The sequence below is a fragment of the Tribolium castaneum genome, chromosome 9 (assembly GCF_031307605.1).
Source record: "Tribolium castaneum strain GA2 chromosome 9, icTriCast1.1, whole genome shotgun sequence".
In the NCBI taxonomy this organism is placed as follows: domain Eukaryota; kingdom Metazoa; phylum Arthropoda; class Insecta; order Coleoptera; family Tenebrionidae; genus Tribolium; species Tribolium castaneum.
The window spans coordinates 12,593,234-12,614,777 of NC_087402.1; the positions used below are offsets into that span (position 1 = coordinate 12,593,234).

The window sequence follows — 21,544 nt, forward strand, 5'->3', positions numbered from 1 at the left end:
TCGTAATTATCAAAAATATCACACGTATACGACAACGTTTAACGTTAATCAAGCGTTGGTAGTTTTAACAAAGACGTGAAGGTAAACGTTCTCATGGCATGGAAATATTTGTTTTCAACACCCCAATATTCGACTATGCCTTCACGATAAATCTTGGATTCAGAATATTTACAGAATTAATAAAAATAAGTGCAAAACATTCCCCGTTTTCATTCCGACTACAATCCGATCTATTCTTACAGCATCTCCTCTTTCACGACAGCTTATACCGTTTATAGGTACGTTTATACGTATGTGTCTATCGAGGAGAATCATCGGCACGACCATCAATCCTGAATTCGTCTTCGACGCATGAGCCTTTGGCGAATCAACAGGACAGGTCATTGTTGTTCGATATTTCTGTAAGTTATGAATAGATGGAAGAGAACCGAGAAATGTTTTGAGAATATTTGGCAGCACTCAGTTGTCCGTCAATCTTCGTGGGTCCTCAATCTCTATGGCCACTCGAGATCTCACCAGTTCAGATTTAAGAACAACTCTATTCTCAATAAAAAAAGGCGGCGATAGGAATCGAACTCATAACCTTTTAATTATCTGTCTAACTCTTTACTAACTGAGATATTTCGGTCTTGTCCATTCTAATTCCGACAAGGTCCTCATGAGCGAAGCGGTTTCTAATCAACTACAATAATACATCAAATTGTGCAATATTACGAAATCAAAAAAAAGTTGGATTCGCAAGTAATTCGAACCCGAGACCCCTTGGCTTGGATTGAAAGCAAATATCTTACCAACACACCCATAATAGCTCTTGTACAATCGTTTTCAAATTGAATATCTTATATTGTCGATCCTAATTTTCTTATTTATTAAAAAAATGAAATTCGCTTTGCATGCTACGCACTAATGTACATAACAATTATTGTATCCAAATTAAATTTATTTTTTAAAGGTAAACACGCACGTAATACGCTGAATACGCTCGATCGTGCAGCGCTTAAATTTAATAACGAATAACGTTATTATTAGCGTTTTTATTAAACATAAGACGGTCGATGGTCGAGCGTTGTTTTCCTTCAAAAATACGCTGACACATCGGCCTACTCGTTTAAAAAAACGGGTTTACTGTAAAAGCAATTTTTTTTCCGTTATAGAAATTGTTCTTAATCTTATTGTAGTATTCAACGATAAGCAACCAACAATATCATTATTGTTACGTAGTTATAATTTGTTTTTGTAACACAACTTACTAGATTTGAAGTTTTTTTTTAATTTTGTAATTGTGATTTTAAAAAGCTTAAATATTTTTATAATAAAGTTTAATGCAAAACGATAATATGGATGGCGCCATCTAGTCCAGGATCACGCGCGGCGCTGTTTCGGTCGATAATTCAATTTGGCTTTTTACGAATCTGTTGCGTTGACAGTTGACAGTTAACACCGCAGCAGCAACTATCAATTTTCAGTGCATTACACGTTTTTAATAGGTAATAGTCAATATTTATTAAATGTTATAAGTAAAATGCAATTCGTCTGACATTATGTTCATTTTCAGCGATTATGTCTAAAATTAAAGTAAACTGAATCCTGACCCACGAACATTGTTGTAATCGTTTTTCATGCTGGATTTATACAGATAATTTTTACTTTTACTTTCAGCTTTATTTTTCTTCAAGAAAGTTAAAGTAATGGATTCATATGCGAGCGTTTATACAAATTTTTTTTTTCTTTTTTTCTTTAAGCAAAGATGGGCATCTTTTAACTTTTATTTAAGAAAATAAAAATTTGTTAAGTGCGCAAGCGCATAGAACCAAAGACAGCACGGCAACAGGCCTACGACACGAGGCGGAAATTCGCGGCAGCAGCTCTTATGTTTTTTGCGTAGGTGGGCCCGCCTCAACCGTCGATTCGAGATGCTATGAATATGCTACTTTTAAATGAAGCCTACCACAACGGTTCGGCCTACCTTAACGATTTTTCGACGGCGAGAGTTTTAAAATATTGTAATTTTCTTTACGGACTCGCAGATGGAGTTAAACTTACCTTTGACTATCCAAATTAATAGAACGCATGCAATTATATGTTATATGAACATAAAAACGTAAAATGCAGTAGCTATTATTTTAGTTTTATTAACTAGATTTGAATAATTTCATCGAATAAGAGTGAGCAAGGATTGTAGAGAGTGGGGAGTGCCTACCTCAACCGTCATTTTGACGGTGTTGCCAGTGTTGGTACAATTGTACCAGATTTGGTACACTGAAGTGCATAATATACAATGACACTACTTTAAAAGAAAACAGCTAAATCTGGTACAAATATTCACCTGAAGATTTTGTTTTTTTTTACTCAAATTTATAAAAAGCGTCATCTAGCGTTTTAGCTCATTAACTCACAGCCCACCTCTCATTTTACAACTTAGCACACGTCCATTTGCTGAGTTTATGTTTGAGTTGTTGACATAACCTATGGTAAAATTGCGCGCTTGCTTGTTATGAACATTCATGTACCTAAGTCTGTAACCATAGACATGTAACATAGTAATGGCTTAACTGCATTCAGCGCAGTGTTTTTCTTTCTGATTGTGCTTGTTAGCTCTTAACAATGGAAAAGAGGTAAATATCATTTTATTAAATGTTTTCGAATTTCATCAATAATTTAGGCAAGATGAAACTGAGTCCGAATCTGAGCCTGAGGTGTCCAACGGATGTGCCTCAGAAGCAGGTTATAATACGGAAACGGAGAAAAAAAAGTCCGGTACTGAGAGTAAAAAAAGAAAAATAAATTATGCACATAAATTTAATGAAAAATTAGTGCAAGACTACCCTTGGCTCTCTTGCAAAAATGGAAAATCATTTTGTGAAGTGTGCACCACGTTAGTTGCTGGGAGTGCCTCTCATATAAAAAGACATGTAAATTGTTAAAAACACAAAATAGTAATTTTTGTATTAAGTGCGCGAAATGAGTGTTTTTTTAATGGCGCCTGAGAATGTTATTTTAGTCGAGACCGCCAGGTCGAGACCTAAAAGACATTCGAAGGCGCCATTAAAACATGAATTTCGCCACGAAATACAAACAACGTTTTTTCTACAGCCTCCAGATGAAGAAAAAAGTAACAGAAATTAGTTGGAACAAAATGGTCTGATAAATCGAGTTGCTTGCATGGTTACGATGATAAATAAAAGTGATAGTTGCGAAAAATTTGTCACAATAGGTATTTTTGTTGAAGAAGTGTGATGGATTTTAGCAGCGAAAACGAAATAGATGCAATTGCAAGCGCGGCAGTGTCGAATCTTTTGCCTGCTAAATCAAGACCGCAGTACGAAAAAACGTATCTTCAGTTTCGGCAGTGGTGTTCTATGAAAAAGATTGATCAAGTAACGGAAAATGTTTTGTTGGCGTATTTGGAAGAAAAGTCTACCACCTTAAAGCCACCAACACTCTGGGCCCTTTATGCGATGTTGAAAGCCACCTTAAACGTTAAAGAGAATATCGATACACGTAAGTTTCCGAAGTTAGTGCCCTACCTGAAAAGCAAAAGCGTAGGTTACAGAAGCAAGAAGTCGCAAATTTTAGACAAAGAAGACATTAGCAAGTTTATTAATGAAGCAGATGACAAGATATATTTACTGATGAAGGTAAACTTATCATATTAGTGTAATACAAATCAAAACAACTCGTTTTATTTATAGACTGTGCTAATTTTGGGTATATCGGGAGCCCTTCGACGTGAAGAATTAGTTAAAATGAAGCTAACTGACATAGAAGATAAACAGTCTGTCTTAATTGTGAAGGTGCCTGATACAAAAACCCACTGCGAACGAATATTTACTGTTTCAAATTTAGAAAATATAGAAATTGTCAGAAAATATAGAGCTTTGCGGCCTCCACGGGCGACTAGTGACCGTTTATTTTTAAAGTATACCAACGGAAAATGTGTGAATCAAAATGTTGGAATTAACAAAATCGGAGAGATACCAAGTTTGATTGCAAAGTGGCTTAACAAAGACGAACCTAAAAAATATACTGGTCACTGCTTCAGAAGAAGCTCTGCCACTCTTTTGGCGAATGCTGGAGGTGATCTAATTTCAATTAAACGTCATGGGGGCTGGAGAAGCAGCACAGTGGCAGAAAGTTACATCGAGGACTCTTTGAATAATAAAATTGAAATTGCCAATAAAATTCAACCTTCTTCCTCCACAGAAGAAAACAAAATCACTCAACCTTCTACATCGGCTTCTTTTAATGGCGAAAATAACTTTCATTTACAAGCGTCTTCACTCAGGCCTCTGGGGATAAACGGGGGCACGTTTTCGTCATGCACATTTAATTTTCATATGTCAAAGTAAATATCTATTATTATTGTTTTGTAATATTGTTCTGTATAATTATAAAACCTTTAAAACTACCTCTCATTATCGATCCGTCTCTTCATTTCGGTTGCTGTTGATGTCTTTTCGTGTTACTAAAATTGTAACAGAAATAAGTTGGAACAAAATGATCTGAAAAATCGAGTTGCCTGCACAGTTAAAAAATATTATTTTTTCACTGTGAAACCGTGAAAAAATAATATTTTTTCACAGTGAAAAAACGTCAAACTTCGCGCATAGGTAACCATGCATAAATGTCACGATTTTTTGACGGCTGTAGAAAAAGAAAATTTAAGCTGCTAAGTTAACGCCTAGTATTAAAAATTTTTCTACAAATGATGCTGAAAAAAAAACATTTAAAAAAAGTTTACAACAGCGAATTAAAATTAGTTATGTTCTTGCATAATGGAACATATACCAAGTCTTCTGTGATCAGTGTGTCCTGATTCTGCTATTGCAAAAGACATTAAATGCAGTAGAACAAAAGCCACTGCTATAACTAATGAATGCATGGCGTTAGAAAGTCTGGAATGCTTACAAAAGCAACTTCAAGAATCTGGAAATACTTTCTCCCTCATCATTGATGAAACGACTGATGTGTCTGTGAAGAAGTCTTTGGCTATTGTAATAAGATATTGCTTAAATGATTTGTCAAGAGATAGGTTTTTTGGATTAGTGAAAGTTGAAGAATCAAATGCAGAATCTTTGTTTAATATTATTATTAAATTATTGAAAGATAATAAGATCGATTTAAAAGGGAACTCAACCCAAACATCTTTGTACTGGGTTGCACGTCTCATTCATTGCATCTAGCAGCATCTGCTGCTTGTTCAAAAATACCAAAAGACCTAGAAGAATTTGTAAGAAATTTATATAACCATTTTTCTAATAGTCCTAAACGTATTGATCAGTTAGAAGAATTTCAAAAATTTTTGGATTTAAAACCATTTAAAATGCTTCGACCATGCCAAACTAGATGGCTGTCCTTACAGGTAAAAAAGACAATACCATTGTGTCATATTTATCTATAAACAATTTTTTTTTATTTTTAGGCAGTAATGGACAGAATAATTTTATTGTGGGATTCTCTGCAACTACATTTTACGAATTTTTTGTTTGAAAGTTTGAGAAATGCTTTAGACTGCGAAACTAAATTGTTAGAAGGTTTAAGAAACCCTGTATATAAGATGTATCTTCTCTTTTTGTCTTACATTTTAGGAATTGTTAACCAAATAATTTTGCAGTTTCAAAGTGAAGGTACTCAAATTCATCTTTTGTACAACAAATTTACTGCTCTTTACAATACTGTTTTAAGAAATTATATTAAAAAGTCTGTTATTGATAAGACTGAGTTACCAAAAATTGCACTTGCTAATCCTGATTATTTTGTGGAGCTAGATAATCTTTATATGGGTGCAAATGTAGATCTATTTATACAACAAATTAATATTGACGCGACAGAAGATCAAAAGTTTAGAACTAATATATTATCTTTTTATATTGAACTCGCTAATCAAATAAGGAAACGTTTTAATTTTGAAGACAAGTTTCTAATGTTTCTTTCAACTTTCGAACCTAAAGTTGCAATGAGTGGCGAAATTCCTTCTATAGTGAAAAGTAATTTATATTTTGGCAACAACATCATAACTAATTTGGAAGAATTAAACAACGAGTGGAGACTTTTACCAGACATTGCCTGTTTAAAACAGTATACAAATTCTGATTTTATTGAATTTTGGATAAAAGTTTTTAACTTGAAAAATGAAATTAATATGCCAATGTTTCCTAACTTGACTAAACTTGTGAAAGCCATAATGTGTCTACCTCATTCATCAGCCGCTGCCGAGCGTATCTTTTCTAAATTAAATCTTATTAAGAGTGATTCTAGAAATCGTTTAAGTGTTGAAACATGCAACTCAATTATATTAAGTACTGAACTGATGGAAGGTACAAAGAAGTGTTTTAACTGGGAACCACAAAAATCATTGTTAGAGAAAAACGTAACAAAGACATTAAAAGAAATTTTCAGTATTTATATAGTTTTAAGAGAATATATTTTGTGTTAGTATTTTTTGTTTTATATTATTATAGGGTTTATTTTTTGTTATTTAAATTTAATAAACTTATGAACAAAAAATGTTTGTAAACTTATTTTTTGCCTTTTTCACTTTTTTCATAAAATTTTATATCGAAAAAAAATTGGTACTTTAAAAAGGAAACTGGTACATTTTGTTTCTTTAGGTTGGTACACAATTATTAAGCCATCTGGCAACGCTGAGGCCACTCCATGCTTTTGTATAGGGACTGAGATCTCGTGTCGTGGGCCTGACGCCAACCTAAACATTGAACACTATCGATAACCCGTTGAACTTTTACAACATCAAATTTAATGAAACTACATATTTTTGTCTCTGAACCCTTTATTTAATTATAAAACTTCAAGGTTATAATGCAAAAAGTATAAACAATAATAAATAAAATAACAAATAATACCAGCAAATTATGTTTCTGAATAAGCAGTTGGCTTTTTTAGAAATTTTATTTCAAGTAATTACAAGCGCGGTGAGACATAGAGTGTCTCCCCTCTACAATTTAGCATATATTTATAATATAAAAAATGTTTACTAAGCATTAAGCACTAAGGGGATATTTTGCACATATAATTCCTCCCCTCTTAGCCCGAAACTCCGGAGAGGAACTAAAATTTGGCATCGCGGGGTAGTTCTACTGGCTCAGGGGCTTCTTCCGTTTGGTTTCTTCGCCGAAATGCTATCTTCTGCATCATAAACCAGATGGCTAAGGCTAGAAATACAAAATACAATATAGCAGTTCCGGTTAGGTGCCAAATATTTTTGCTATCTTCGTAGGGGTACATCTGAAGTCGAGGCAGGTTGTTAGTTAAACTTGTAACTTGAAGGGTCCTCAAGGTTAGCTTGGGAATCTTCACATTATTTCTTGCAGGAAGTCTGAAGTCTTCTAGGATTATGGGTTTTCCTTCGGTTGTGTCATTAAAAATCAGAAGTTGATCATTGACGTATTTTTGGCAGTTTAGTTGATTTTCGAAGAGAAAGACACCTTGGATTTGGTGTTGTGCCAAAACATTGGAGCAAGAAGTTTTGATGGGAACTGGTACCGGAAAAATGCCTAGATACTGATTAATTTCGGGAACGAATTCGAGAGTTTGGAGCCTGTTGAGCTGGATTGGAAGACATTTTTCGAACGTGTTTTTAAATAGGATTTCCATTTGACAAGAAATATTAACATAGGTCCTTAATTCATTTTTACAGAAGTATTCCTTTTGGATTTTGTCACAGATGTCTGTTAACGGCCACAAATAGGACTCGCCTTTTAAAACATATTTTGCAGATGGTATGATTGTTTGAAATTTCTGGTCTGGAAGAGGTATTAAGTAAAATAATTCTAATTCACGTGTTTCGTACAAAGGAAAAGAAAGAAAATAAATTATTTCAAATTTATTAATGACACATTTGGTTGACAAAATTCTTTTATAATTTTGAATGTTTTCAGATTTTACAGGAAATGGTAAATGATTTTTATAAATAGATTCGATTTTCAAAAGTTCTTTGAAAAGTTCTTCATTTGTTATTATGCTTGGGTGAACAGTTTGTAATTTACAAAATGCCAATGAATTTTCAATATCTTGAGCAATATTCAAAATTACATTGAATAAATGACTAAGCTGGTTTAAGGTGTCTTTGATAAATAAAGTGTTTATTTGATTTCTTGTGACGTTTTGAAATTTTGATGTTAACGAGTACAATGCTCTCTCGTTATGTTCGATATCCTTTATAGTTTTTTCGAATTTATTAATTATTTCTTGATTAATTGAATATTGATTAGTCAGTTGATGTGCGATGTTATTTTGATTTTGTTTTATTGTGTTAATGACACTAGTTATTCTTTCATTATCTTCGGAGTCCATATTTCCTGTAATAGTTTTTATGATTGATCCTAATATGTTAACTAATCCTCTTTTTGCTCGTTTATTTTGGAAAAATGGGTAAAGTTTTTCGTCTACAAGATTAATGTTATAATGAATAATTTTTAAATAATTTTGAATTTCTTTTTGAGTTTCAGTTTCATTAGCCGTTGAGTTTTTCACGATTTCTAAGTAGGTTTGCAATTTATTATATTCTGTTAAAAGACCGGAAATATCAAAATAGTGGATCATGTGATGGGAAGAAGATTGAAGCCTTGCTTTACCTAAATTTATGGGAAGGATGCCAGGGTTATTTGTAATGTTTCGGTCTGACGAAACGGTAACCATTAGCCAGGTTACGAAGATGTACCTGCAATGGAATTTTCTTGTTTAGTTGGTCGTTTAACATTATCCATATGGAGTTTATTAAATTTTCTGCCGGTTTTTGATTTATTGATTTTAGGTTTTATCGTTTTACGGTCACGATTTGTCTCTAAAATTTCTTCTTTCTTATATCGATTTCGAACTTTTGATCTAAAATTACTTTTTACGAAGACTGTGTCAGGTAATTTAGTTGGTATGTTTTCCCTATTTTCATTTAATTTGGTTATTAATTTTTCTTTGTTTTCTGTTAGCCGTTTGTTAATTTCTTTAAAAATGATTTGCAGTTTTTCTTTATGAGACTGTAAATGGTTGTTTAAAATTACATATTCTAAATTAATATCTCCAATTTCTTGTTCATTGTTCAAATTCAAAACATTGAAAGGGGTTAGTTTTGTGGTACTGTGGATGGAATTATTATAGGCAATTGTGGCATATAAAATTTTTGTTGAGATTGGGTCTTTAGAAAATTCAGGACGATTGTTGAGTAAATTTAGATGTTCTAAAAATGTTGAATGGAAACGCTCTATAAGTCCATTACTTGCTGGGTGATGAGGGCTACAGAAATGGACATCAATTTTGTGAAGTCGGAAAAATTCTGTTATAACACCATTATCGAATTCTGATCCATTATCATTACAATCAAACTGGGGACAGAATGATGACTAAAGAAAATCAGTAATTTTTTCATTATTTCTATTGCTTGCATGTTTTCGAGTAGATATACTTGAGCATATTTACTGAAAGCATCAATGATTGTTAAAAACTTGTGGGATTGGTATTTTAATACGTCTATATGAACAATCTCGAATGGTTTGGTCGGTGTCGGAGTCAAATTGAATTTTAGCTTCAATGGTTTGCGGTCGTATTTTACAGCTTTACATATTTCACATTAGTTGATAAAATTTTGAATAGCTTTTTGCATGTTAGGCCAATAGTAACGTGATGAAATTTTCTGTAGGGTTTCATTAATGCCACGATGATTAGATTTACCGTAATGGTAGTTTTGAATTATAGCAATTTGTTCTTCGGGGGATTCGACGTCTTCTAAAATTTTAAGGTGCCTTTTAAATAATATTGATTCATTGAAATGTTCTCTTAAAATGTTTCCGGTTATTTCATAAAGTTCGTCCGATGCGAAGTGACATGCATATGATACTTGGGGTATAACATAATTTTTTATAAAGTTTAGGATATTATTTTTCGAATCATTGCGTGAAATTTGGACTGTTATTCTTTGTTTTGAAGTTTCAAATAATTTGATTACTACTGGATCTGAAGGATTGTTTGTAACGGAAATGAATTGAATTTGATTTTTGCCAAAATTTAACGGGTTTTCAGAAATAGGTATTAAACAGACGGGGTTTTCTTCGTTAGTATGAATTGTAATGTTATCGTCGTTTTCATCGATATTTTGGTCTAAATCTTTATCGGGTTCTACGCGGGTAGAACTTATGTCATCTTCTTTATTAATGAGTTCTTGATTAAATTTTTTTATATATTCGAATATTGGTTTATCCGAATAATCTGTTTCTGGTTCAGAATTGTCTGGGGTTGTAGCCATGTTTAAATTTGGAGGTCGCGATAAAGCGTCGGCGTTACTATTTAATTTTCCTTTTTTATAGTGGATTTCGTAATCAAATTCTTCAAGACGTAAACGCCATCTGACTAATTTAGAGTTAGGCTCTTTAAGCGAAAAAAGCCATTTTAGTGGTTGATGATCGGTGACTATTTTAAATTTTCGTCCATACAAATAAGGGCGAAAATATTTGGTTGCCCAAACAATGGCAAGCAGCTCCTTTTCGATTGTGGAGTAGTTAATTTCATGTTCGTTCAGGGTTCGCGAGGCGAATGCGACAGGTAAATCGCTACCGGCGTAATTACTTGCATCAGTCGTCAAAATAAATTGTTTGTCAAAATCTGGGTATTGTAAGATAGGATCATTGGTTAAAAGGTTTTTGCAAAATTCAAAACAATTTTTGTAATCAGTTTCATTTGGGTCAATTTTATGGTCTTTCTTTAGTCGAATAGTTAATGGTTTTGTAATTTTTGCGAAATTTTTAATGAATTTTCGGTAGTATCCAATTAAACCAAGAAAACCTTTGAGTTATTTCGGTGTTGTTGGAATACTATAGTCTAAAATAGCTTTAATTTTGTCTGGATTTGGTTTTATACCTTCCGGGGTAATGACGTGTCCTAAATAATTTACTTCTTTTTTTAAAAATTCGCTTTTATCCAATTGTATCTTAAAGTTAAATTTGCGTAGTTGGTCAAAAACAGCTGTTAATTTTTGAATATGTTCTTGTAAAGATGTCGAGAAAACGATTATGTCGTCTAAATACACAATGCAACAGTTATTTACGATACCGCGTAATACATTGTCCATCACACGTTGGAATGTTGATGGGGCGTTTTTCAAGCCGAAGGGCATTCTGACGAATTCGTAATGCCCATTTTCTACCGTAAATGCAGTTTTTTGGACATCGTTTGGGTCTACTTCTATTTGGTGGAAACCGGAAGCAAGATCGATTGTGCTAAAGTATTGACTACGACCCAGCTTATCGAGTATGTCATTGATATTTGGTAAGGGGTAACGATCTTCGACTGTTTGTTCGTTAAGTTTTCGATAGTCGATGACTATTCTCCATTTGCGTTGCCCGGAAGCGTCTAATTTTTTGGGTACTATCCAAATTGGAGAGGACCATGGCGAATCAGAAGGTCGGATTATGCCTTGTTTTAGCATTTTGGATATTTGATTTTGTACCTCCGTTTTGTGAATGTGGGGGTAACGATATGTTTTAGTGTGTATGGGAGTCTCGTCCTTCAAATTAATTTTGTGTTTCACTGCATTTGTAAATGTTAGGTTGTCAGAATCAAAATAAAAAATGTCTGAATAAGATTTCAGCAACTTTACTAAATTTTGACGCTCTTCTTTGTTACAGTGGTCTAATCTTACTTTGGAAAAATCAAAATTTTGTGCTTGAGGTTCAAGGTTGTTTAAATTTGGTATATCAAATTGGTCGTGTGGAATCACTTTAAATGGATGAGAGATGTCGACTTTTGTATGTTTGTTAGTAGGGTTTATTAACGACGTTAAAGCGAAATTATTTTCGACTTTAATGAGACTTTCGTGAATTTCTAGGTCTGAAAATGTATGTTTTGGTAAAAGGGCAGTTCCATTTTTAACGTTTGCAATCTTAATTTTTATTACTTGTTCGGAATTTGACAGGACTTCGATATGATTATTGTAATCACATAATTTTTTAAAGTTTATATCGATTTGGGTATTGGGAAGAAAGAGTTTGCCCAAGTTAAGGTCAATGTTTGCTTGGAGTTGTTTTAAATTATCAATGCCAAGTAAACAATCGAAATATTTGTGAAATTTGAATATATGGAACTTAACGATTTTAGTTTTACTTTTAAAAATTTTGGGACAGGGTATGGAAACGCTAAATTGTTCTTTTGTACAACCGTGCGCTGTAGAAATAATAAACGGGTCATTTTTTATTAATTCAGCAAAGTGAAGTTTTGCTTTTTCTGGATTTATAAACGATTTCGTGGAACCAGTGTCGATTAAGCATTTTAATTTACAGTTTGGAAAGGGTATAACGATATAAGGCAATTGTGAAGGGTTGCCGTCAATATTTAATAATTCAACATGTCCGAGGCTGCTTCTTCTAAAAAAGGTTCTGAATATTGTTCAAAATTTGGTTCAAAAAATGAGGTTGATGCACCTTTATTTGTTTCATTATTATCATCAGGACATTCTTGAATTTCAGATTGGTCATTTACTTCATTTTCGTTGTTGTGCAATTCTTCCGCATACCAATTTTGCTGAGGTTGTCGAAAATTATAATTTGGTTTATTTGGAACTGTGTTTCTGGTACTTATACTCATTGGAACTGGTTTGTCTAATTGGGTTTGTCGTGGTTTAAATACTTTAGATTGATTTCGGTTTTGATTGAAATTTTGCTGACGGTTAAAATTTTGGTGTGGTTGAGGTAAGGGTTTGTACACCATTGGGTTTGGTCTGTTGTGATTAGTTTGGGGTTTTGTAAATTTGGTCTTGTCATTTATGTTGAAATCATTGGTCAAAATTCGTAAAGCGTCGCCCAAACTTGCCGGTTGTCTAGTGGATAAATAATCTCCTAAGGGGTTGTTTAAATGTTTTAGAAAAACTCTTAAGGCCAAATGATTCGAATTTTGAATTAATGCGTCTCTGGCAGTAACGACTACTTGGGTCGAAATATAGCTGATTTGCAGATTCAAGTTTTCTTGAATTCTTGTGAAAAATTCTAGTGGTTTCAGGTTGCCCTGTCGCAAATTACACAATTCGATGGTTAACGTCTGTAAGTCACGTTTGTCCGCGTATGTTGCTAATAACGCAGTTTTGAGGTCGTTCCAGTTTTTAATTTGATACGAAGCTATGTGAGCAGCAGCTTCACCTTTTATTTTATTTTTTATCGATTTTATTAATAAGGTATTTTGAAAATCATTTGCATCTTGTACATTGTAAAACTTATTAATTAACTGTTCACTTGTAGCAATGAACTCGCTTAATAAAGCTTGATTTCCGGTAAATTCCGGTAAAATCTGTAAATATTCAAATTTAAATAATTGTTGATTTTCTGGCATTTTTAATTTTTATTTTTCTTAATACTCAAAAATTTCAAACAATTAATTTTTCGGTTTTCGCCCGAATTTGATAAGATTGGTGCAATTTTTCGAGTCCGAATTTGTTGCAAAATGACATCTACGACTCACCAACTGTACTCCATCTGCCAACGTTGTCTTCAGGTTTTTTCGATAGGCGTCAAAGCGTTGAAACGCACCGTCTTTTGATTGGAAGTCCGTGGAGTTGTCCAGGTCCAGCGGCCACTAGGTGAAAGTCCTCACGCACTTGTTGGGTTCACAATTTTTCGGTGAAAGTCCACAACTTAGATTTTTGGAGGTTCACTTTTTTGGGCACAAGACGTTTCGCCTATCCTACTGACTGCGCCAATTATGTTTCTGAATAAGCAGTTGGCTTTTTTAGAAATTCTATTTCAAGTAATTACAAGCGCGGTGAGACATAGAGTGTCTCCCCTCTACAATTTAGCATATATTTATAATATAAAAAATGTTTACTAAGCATTAAGCACTAAGGGGATATTTTGCACATATAATTAGCATGAAAAAGTCCACGTCACCATAAAGTTTTATTTCGTGGATGCTGTATAAATGCCTATTTTTTAGTTTTAAGTTAAATAAAAAGAAAGAGGAATGTAAAAAGAAAAAGAAAAAGTGGCTGTATAAATCCGGCATCAATGTCATAAAAGAAAACATTGTTTTCGCGTCCAAAACATGGTAGTACTTAATAACTAGAATAATTATATTTATTATACTGTTATCACTGGGAAGTTGTAACACGTGTTGTTTGTACGGTAGGCAAAATTACTTTTCTGAATTTGTGTTTTCGTAAAGGTTTTTAAGTATCGCAGAGAAAATATCTGCTTAAAGCTGACTCGTACTGTAAGTTGATTCTATTCTTAGGGCTAGTTCCATAAAAGTGGATTATACTTTGGATTACGTTATCCCGATTATAACGTTATCCTCCTTAATGTTATCATACCGGTTACCTAGATTTTAATTTTATGCAACGTACATTGAAGCAAAGTAGGTGGATAAGTACGCGATTACGTTTTATGCAACCGGCCCTTAGTTTGATAGTATCATAATCCAGAAAGGTCCAAATCACACAATAGGTATTTCACTGCAGCTATTTTTGGAAGTAGGTGAAATAATATCATTTATCGGAAGAAAGCCATACCTATATTCAGAATACCAATTATTCAATAAATTCAACTTGTTTGTTAAAGTTAACTAATTGCCTTTCGCAGTTACTTTATAATAGCATCAATTTTCTCTTAAAATCAACACCTACGTCTTCACTATAGCATTTATTGATTTTTCGTAACCCAATATTTTTGCTAAATCTTTAGCTTTAAATAAAGGTTGATTATCATTGTCTAATATGAAAAATAAGTCTTGATCATAAACTTTCAAGTAACAGTATTATCTTTGTCAATAATTTAATTTATTTTTTATTATTGGATTGCCGATCCCATTTATACTAGCTGTTTCAGTTTCAGGTTATCGTTTTTCAATTGCTATTTAGGAAGGAAAAAAGCAAGATAATTAGAAAAGGAATATATCCTTATGAATACATGGATTCTTTTGAGAAATTTTCTGAAAGAAAACTTCCATCAATAGATAAATTTTATTCTTCGCTCACAAAAGAAGGAATTTCTCAAGAAGAATTCAAACATGCAGTGAAAGTATGGAAACATTTTAAAATTAAAAACTTGGGTGAAAAGCATGATTTATACTTAAAACTAGATGTTTTGCTGTTAACTGATGTATTTGAAAATTTTAGAGACTTATGTTGGGTGGAAAAGAGTTATGGACTCGATCCTGTTTGGTATTATACAACTCCGGGGTTAGCTTGGGACTGTATGCTCAAATATACTTCAGTGGAATTAGAATTATTAACTGATTATGAAATGTATTTGTTTTTTGAAAAGGGAATTAGAGGAGGTATTTCACAGTGTGGTAACAGGTACTCGCAAGCAAATGAAAATACTCAGATTATCTATATAGATGCTAATAATCTATATGGATGGGCTTTATCTCAGAAATTACCAGAAAAATACTTTAAATGGTTGACTTGTGATGAAATTAAAAATGTCGACGGTATATTGGTATCAGATAGTGATACGGGTTATGTTTTGGAAGTCGATTTGACATTTCCAGTAGACTTAGCTATTCATAACAAATTCAATGATCTCTCTTTAGCTCCGGAAAATAGAATTCCTCCGGGCGGAAAAGTAGAAAAACTACTTTGTCATTTCTACGATAAGAAAAATTATATAATTCATTACGAAACATTACAAAAATTTAGGTATTAGAGTAACAAAGGTTCACAGAGGTATAAAATTTACTCAGTCAAATTTCATAGCAACATATGTAAAATTTAATACTGAACAAAGACAAAAAGCGAAAAATGTTTTTAAAAAAGATTTCTGGAAATTAATGGTTAATGCCCCATATGGCAATTCTATGCAATCTGTTAGAAACCAACAAAATATTAAATTATATTGTGATGAAGAAAAATTACAAAAAGCCATAAACAAACCTAATTTTAAACACAGAACTATATTTAGCAAACACCTGGCAGCAGTTCACAATTTAAAAAAAAAGTATTGTTTAATAAACAAATTTATATTGGGCAAGCTGTATTAGATTTATCGAAATTGTTAATGTATAGCTTCCATTACAATGTAATTAAAAAAAAATTTAATGAAAACGTAAAAATTCTTTATGGAGACACTGATAGCTTTATATATTAGATTAAAAATGCCGATTTCTATAAATTTATGAACAACAATCCCGACTATTTTGATACATCTGATTATCCAAAGGATCATTCATTATATTCTGATAAAAATAAGAAAGTAATAGGGAAGTTCAAAGATGAATTGAATGGTATTAAGATATTAGAATGCATAGGTTTAAGGTCAAAAATGTACAGTTATAGAACCGAAAATTCTGTTTCGAAAAAATTAAAAGGTATTAAGAAAATAGTATTGAAAAAAGAAATAAGTTTTGAAGATTACAAAAATTGCTTGTTTAATCAAAAAGAATACTTCCATAGACAGAAAGTGATCAGGAGTCATAAACATGATATATTTACTGAAGAAGTAAAGAAAAAGTCTCTAAGTTGGAAAGATGATAAAAGATACCTTTTACCTAATTCTACAGATACATTAGCTTATGGACACGTATTAGTATCATCATAGGTACGTTTATGATCATTGTTGAATAAATCGCTATTTTTTATTAGTGTTGAAGTAATAAATTAAGAAAACAATAATTACAATTACCATAATAAACATAAGAACAAAAATAATAATTTTTAATTTATTAACTTGTTGAATGAGACTTTTTTCGGAATTTTGGATATTCTTCATTGAATATATTTAAATTCTTGAATACAGTACTTTCCATTTAATTTACAATTTTTGAGTTTTTTCATTTATTGCTCTCATATTTTTAGTATGTCTTTTAAATATTTTCAGAGTTCTTTTCTTTACATCATCGATGTTTGATGGTATTACTACTGTTTTGTTTCTTAATTCTGCTAGTTTCTTAGGATTATAATTATTGTAGTTCTCTAATTTATATTCCAATTCATCTATTTTATTTATTAGCGGATTCTAGTTCTAGTTTGTCATAATTAATTGTTCAAGGAATAAATTAGCTGCTTTTCTTGCAATATATTTATCTACAACTTCTTGTTTGAAACCAACTATTTTTGCTCCATTTTCTAATCTGTCTATTTCAGTAATAATAGGTTTTAAATCTTTTTTCCATTTTTCTTTCTCATCGTTGGGAATGTATGAATGAAACTAGTTTGTCCATTTATGACTGAAAAGTTTCTAAAGATTTACTAATTAATTCATCTGCTTCTTCATCTAAACTTATATGTTTACGACTACCTGCTTTGTGTTCTACATTATCGAATATTTTTTTATTTTTTGTTTTGCTTTTTCTCTCTTTTGTTCCCAATTGTTTCGATTTGTTCCTTTTGTTCCGGATTGTTCCCGTTTGTTGTCATTTGTTCTCGTTTTACATGTAATCTTTATGCCAACTGAATTTAGCCCCATATTTAGGGAATTTCTGGAAATACTTTTAGATTTGCAAAATTCTGTCTTTGTTAGTTTTTTATTTACAGTCGAATTGAGATATTCAATGGCAAAATTACGATTTCTCATTTGCGTTACTTCATTGATATTTCTTGGTATATTTAGTTTTTTATCAAGAGTAAAAGATTTGTAACTATTTTTAAATTGTTGGAGTTCAGATGGTTGTCTTGTTTTTAATGGTGTATAAAATTCTGCCACTATTTTATTGTCTTTGGTCATTTTTTAATTTATTGTAAAATAATATATTTAAATTTAATCTGTCAATTATGTTACTTGAGAAGCCGAATGCGCATGATTTATTTGTATTTCTTGTATGAAAATTATTACAAGTGGAATTCACAAACTGAACAATTTGCATCACAATTGGCATGCATATTGGGATAATAACAAATGCGCTTTAGTCTAGTCACCGTAAAGTAAACAGTAAAAATATTGATTATAGTATTGCTGATGTAGACAATATTGTACTATATTTTTTTAAGTATGATACATTTGTTGTTTTTATTATATATTCATGTAAAAAGGTATTTTTTGCCGTTAATAAAGTTTCTTATTATTATTATACGTAATTATACGTCATTTTTAGTTTCTTGGCCTTGAACTACCATCACATCAACTTTTACCATAGGTCGTACAAAAATATTTTTTTTAACTACATCGACAGTGTTTTATATTAGAATATTGATTTTTTTAGATTTTAGATTAAATCCTGTTTATGGTTATAAATATATCATATGTTTCAGGAAACAAAATGAGTCGAGTGACAAGGTCCTCCCGTAGGGATTTAGAGGTGATTTTAACACCGTCCAACAGACGAAGATCGATGAGTGAACCACGAGAGCAAACAACAGTGAATAACTATTTAGTTGACTAGTTGTCTATTCCTGTCCCCATACGAAAAGTAATTATCTAACAAGAGAGATCACTTGAAAAGAGTAAGATGTAGGCTGTCATCTCGATTAAATGGCCAGTCTATAGTTTAGGAGTATTTTCGTCTATAACCTTTATCTCCATGTTTCGGATTGGTCGTGGCCTGTGGTTGTGACAGTCAGAGATAAAGGTAATAGATAGTCCACTCTCTCAAAACAAAATCTTATGCTAGGATTCAGATTAGGATTGCAAGAAAGTTCAGTTAATATCGATTCAAAGAAAAAAAACGAAATCTAATTCAGTGTAAACAAAATCAATTCAAATCGAACAATTAAACATGTACACGTATAATAGAATATAATAAAATCAACAATAGAAACTTATAATAGACATTTTAAACCAAAATTTTGTTTTTAAGAGAAAAATTAACACAAGATAAAGTTGTAAATAATATAATAAGGTGTTCTTTGACATGCCGATTTAACTGAATTCAAGTCGACCATTTTTTTAACTCTTATCAAAGAAAATTAATTTGAGAGCATTGATAGAGCGATTCCCATCAATTCAGACGGATTTAAATTCAATATAATAATTTTCAATTAGTCGCTCTCAATCGATATTCTTAGCGAATGAAAATAATCGATTCACGAATGGGCGATTCGAACACCACTAGTTGAGATCACAAATTAATTCAGATTCATTTATTCGTGTTTTCGCCGCAAGTCTTTTCGTTTAAAGGGTTAGATGTATTCAAGGTCATTGAAATATTTTTCTAAATATCGAAGCTTCCGATTGAAATGATCGCACTTTACATATATACTCTTTGCCCCGTGTGTTCGTCTCCTTGTCTACGTCTGTATGGCTCGGTTTTACCAAAATAGTGTTAAACCTAAGATACGGTTGATTAGGATGAACTGAAATTATTTCAGTAGTATTATGGCAAAACATGTTATCTGCTATTTGTGTTACGTATATATACACATAACTTACTTTGCCATATTAATTTCAACAGTCATTTTGTCAGTAGTGCATAGTGATTGTCAACTTAAAGTATACGTTATTTGCGGGCATTTGATGTCAAAAATGCATTGTGACGAAAAAAAGGCAGATAACATATTTTACTATATACTACTGATTTATAAAAGTCATTTTCCAAACCATGTTATCTCTAACTCCAAGCTAAAGTGCATGTTATTTTAACTTAAGTACATGTGTCCGTCAGTTTGCGTGTCTCTTGTCAAAAAGGTATGCAACATGAACCAACTATTTATTTGGAAAAACGTTCATGACGGTAACTGGATGTTACCAGGTGATTAAAAAAATTCCATTCGAGTGGGCCACAACTGTTTAATTTAATCGAAATTTGTCAACATCTAGGGGGGTCATTTTGGTTTAACTCGATTAATATTGTTAATTTCAACTAAAAACAACTTGACTGAAGTTCCGTATGCTTCTAAGTCCATTATTTAAGAAATAAATACTCCGTGGCTTGCCGCAAATGGAAAATTTTTAAATGACCTGTTATATTAATTTAACTTCATGTCTCTTAATAGTCAACCCGGGATGTCAACCTAAATTATGTGATTTTGTTAATGTTTATTATTACAGGCGGATGCAATCAAAACCGAATGGATGGCAAGTTCACAAATCGAAGACCGAAAAGGGCTTATTTTAAGTCGGTTTTTTTCAACTATAGAAAGTAAACAGAACCTACTAATAACCGATTTAGACGAAATAAGAACCGATGTAGACAAAATAAGAACCGATGTCGACAAAATAAGAACCGATGTAAACGAACTATCAACCGATGTAAAGCAGTTACCACAGACCATCCGTTTGGTAGTGCGGGAGGAAATACAAAACGCAATTCACAACGAAACACCAAAACAGCTAAAGAATCTTTTAAAACTGGGGTTTGATAATTTGTAAAATTTGTAAAATATAATTCAATTATTATTATGTAATGTAATGTATTTTTTATGTAATTCAATTATTATTAAAAACTCAAAATGCGTTGTCAATATAAAATTTTAATTAAAACATTTTTTTATTTTTAATTATAATTTTCTGAAATATAAAATACTTTCAGATAATAATGACTAAATTAAAGGGTGAATAGCATAAAACTAAAAAAAAAATCGATTTCGTGGTATACAAAAAGTTATAAAACAAAGTTTAGGTTGTGATAATATTAGGTTGGTTATACAAACCATGGCCTGCCGCAAATGGAAACTTTTTAAATCATCTGTTATATTTAATTAACCTCATGTTTCTTAGTGGTACGTCAACCTAAATTATGTGATTTTGTTACATGCTTATTACAGGCCGTTACATTTACAGGCGAGTGGCTCGCCAGGGCCAACGAAGCGCGGGCTATAGAAGATTGGAGGGAAGTTCACTTTCTGCCAAGATCGTTAAATTTTCAGGTTCAACCGATGCAACAATTTTATTCGACATTTGTATTTTGTTTTGGATGGAATCGTCTATGTATCCTTACATGATTTTTAAATTTTGGCATCTGTTCCGCCAGGAATGTACAATAGAAACTATATCAGCTCAAGAACTTTTCCAAATTTTACATCACCTTAAATTAATCTATAAAACGGATGAATTAATTGAATTGAACGGAACGCACGTCCTCAAGATAATCGAATTTTCAAAATTTAAAATTGTATCGGTAAATAATGTTATAACATGTATATTATATATTCCCATCCTCGATCCTAATCCATATAATTACCAAAGAATATACCCTTTACCCAATTCGCAATATCAAATATTAATGCCGCTCAGAAAATACTGACTATTTGGAGAAAAAGGAGAATTTTTGACCGACGAAATTTGCCCACAAACTGAAAATCAGATCCTCTGCACTGCTACCCCAGAATCGGACAAATGTCACATTAGCGACCCACACACCTATAATTTTCTTCAAACTACCAACGATTACAAGGTCATTAAACAACTGTCCAACAACAAAGTACTAATCTCGACGCGTAAACCCTTGAAGATAATGGAAATTTGCAAAGAAGAAATCAAGCAAGAAATAATATACGGAAGCATACTAGTTTCTTCAGGCGGAAACACCTGTAGAATCATAGTCGACCAAATGAAATTCGACAACACCTACAGCAACTACACCTATAGAACACCCCTGGAAATCCCACTAGCTAATTTCAAAATGAATAAATCGGTAAAACTACAGCAAAAACATTTGGAAGATTTCTCGAAACTTCATG

The 21,544-nt window shown here is 32.1% G+C and overlaps 2 protein-coding genes and 1 non-coding gene across 15 annotated transcripts in view; 2 read left to right on the forward strand and 1 right to left on the reverse strand.

The window, feature by feature from the left end:
- The window catches only part of LOC103312763 (nose resistant to fluoxetine protein 6), a 41,502-nt gene that overhangs the window by 15,429 nt on the left and 4,529 nt on the right, over positions 1 to 21,544 (reverse strand). The gene's annotated exons all lie outside the window — the stretch shown is intronic.
- Positions 1,401 to 7,894, forward strand: LOC107398693 (uncharacterized). Of its 9 annotated transcripts, none has more exons than XR_010335439.1 (6): positions 1,401 to 1,487; positions 1,556 to 2,615; positions 2,663 to 2,936; positions 4,657 to 5,362; positions 5,423 to 5,559; positions 5,615 to 7,894. XR_010335439.1 is itself a non-coding variant. In XM_064358948.1 (5 exons), exons 3-5 carry the CDS (start codon positions 3,237 to 3,239, stop codon positions 4,347 to 4,349), a joined length of 1,014 nt encoding a protein of 337 aa, XP_064215018.1. In that variant the 5' UTR covers positions 1,401 to 1,487; positions 1,556 to 2,615; positions 2,663 to 3,236; the 3' UTR covers positions 4,350 to 4,408. The 9 variants fall into 9 exon arrangements, 5 of the variants coding, with proteins under 5 accessions (XP_064215018.1, XP_064215016.1, XP_064215015.1 ...); XR_010335438.1 differs by having other exon boundaries at positions 4,657 to 5,230; positions 5,282 to 5,362; positions 5,423 to 7,894; XR_010335437.1 differs by having other exon boundaries at positions 5,423 to 7,893.
- LOC103312762 (uncharacterized) lies at positions 17,519 to 20,278 on the forward strand. Of its 3 annotated transcripts, none has more exons than XR_010335443.1 (2): positions 17,519 to 18,225; positions 19,914 to 20,278. It is a non-coding gene; the product is annotated as an uncharacterized LOC103312762 (transcript). The 3 variants fall into 3 exon arrangements; XR_010335442.1 differs by lacking the exon at positions 17,519 to 18,225 and adding an exon at positions 18,236 to 18,495; XR_010335441.1 differs by lacking the exon at positions 17,519 to 18,225 and adding an exon at positions 18,516 to 19,550.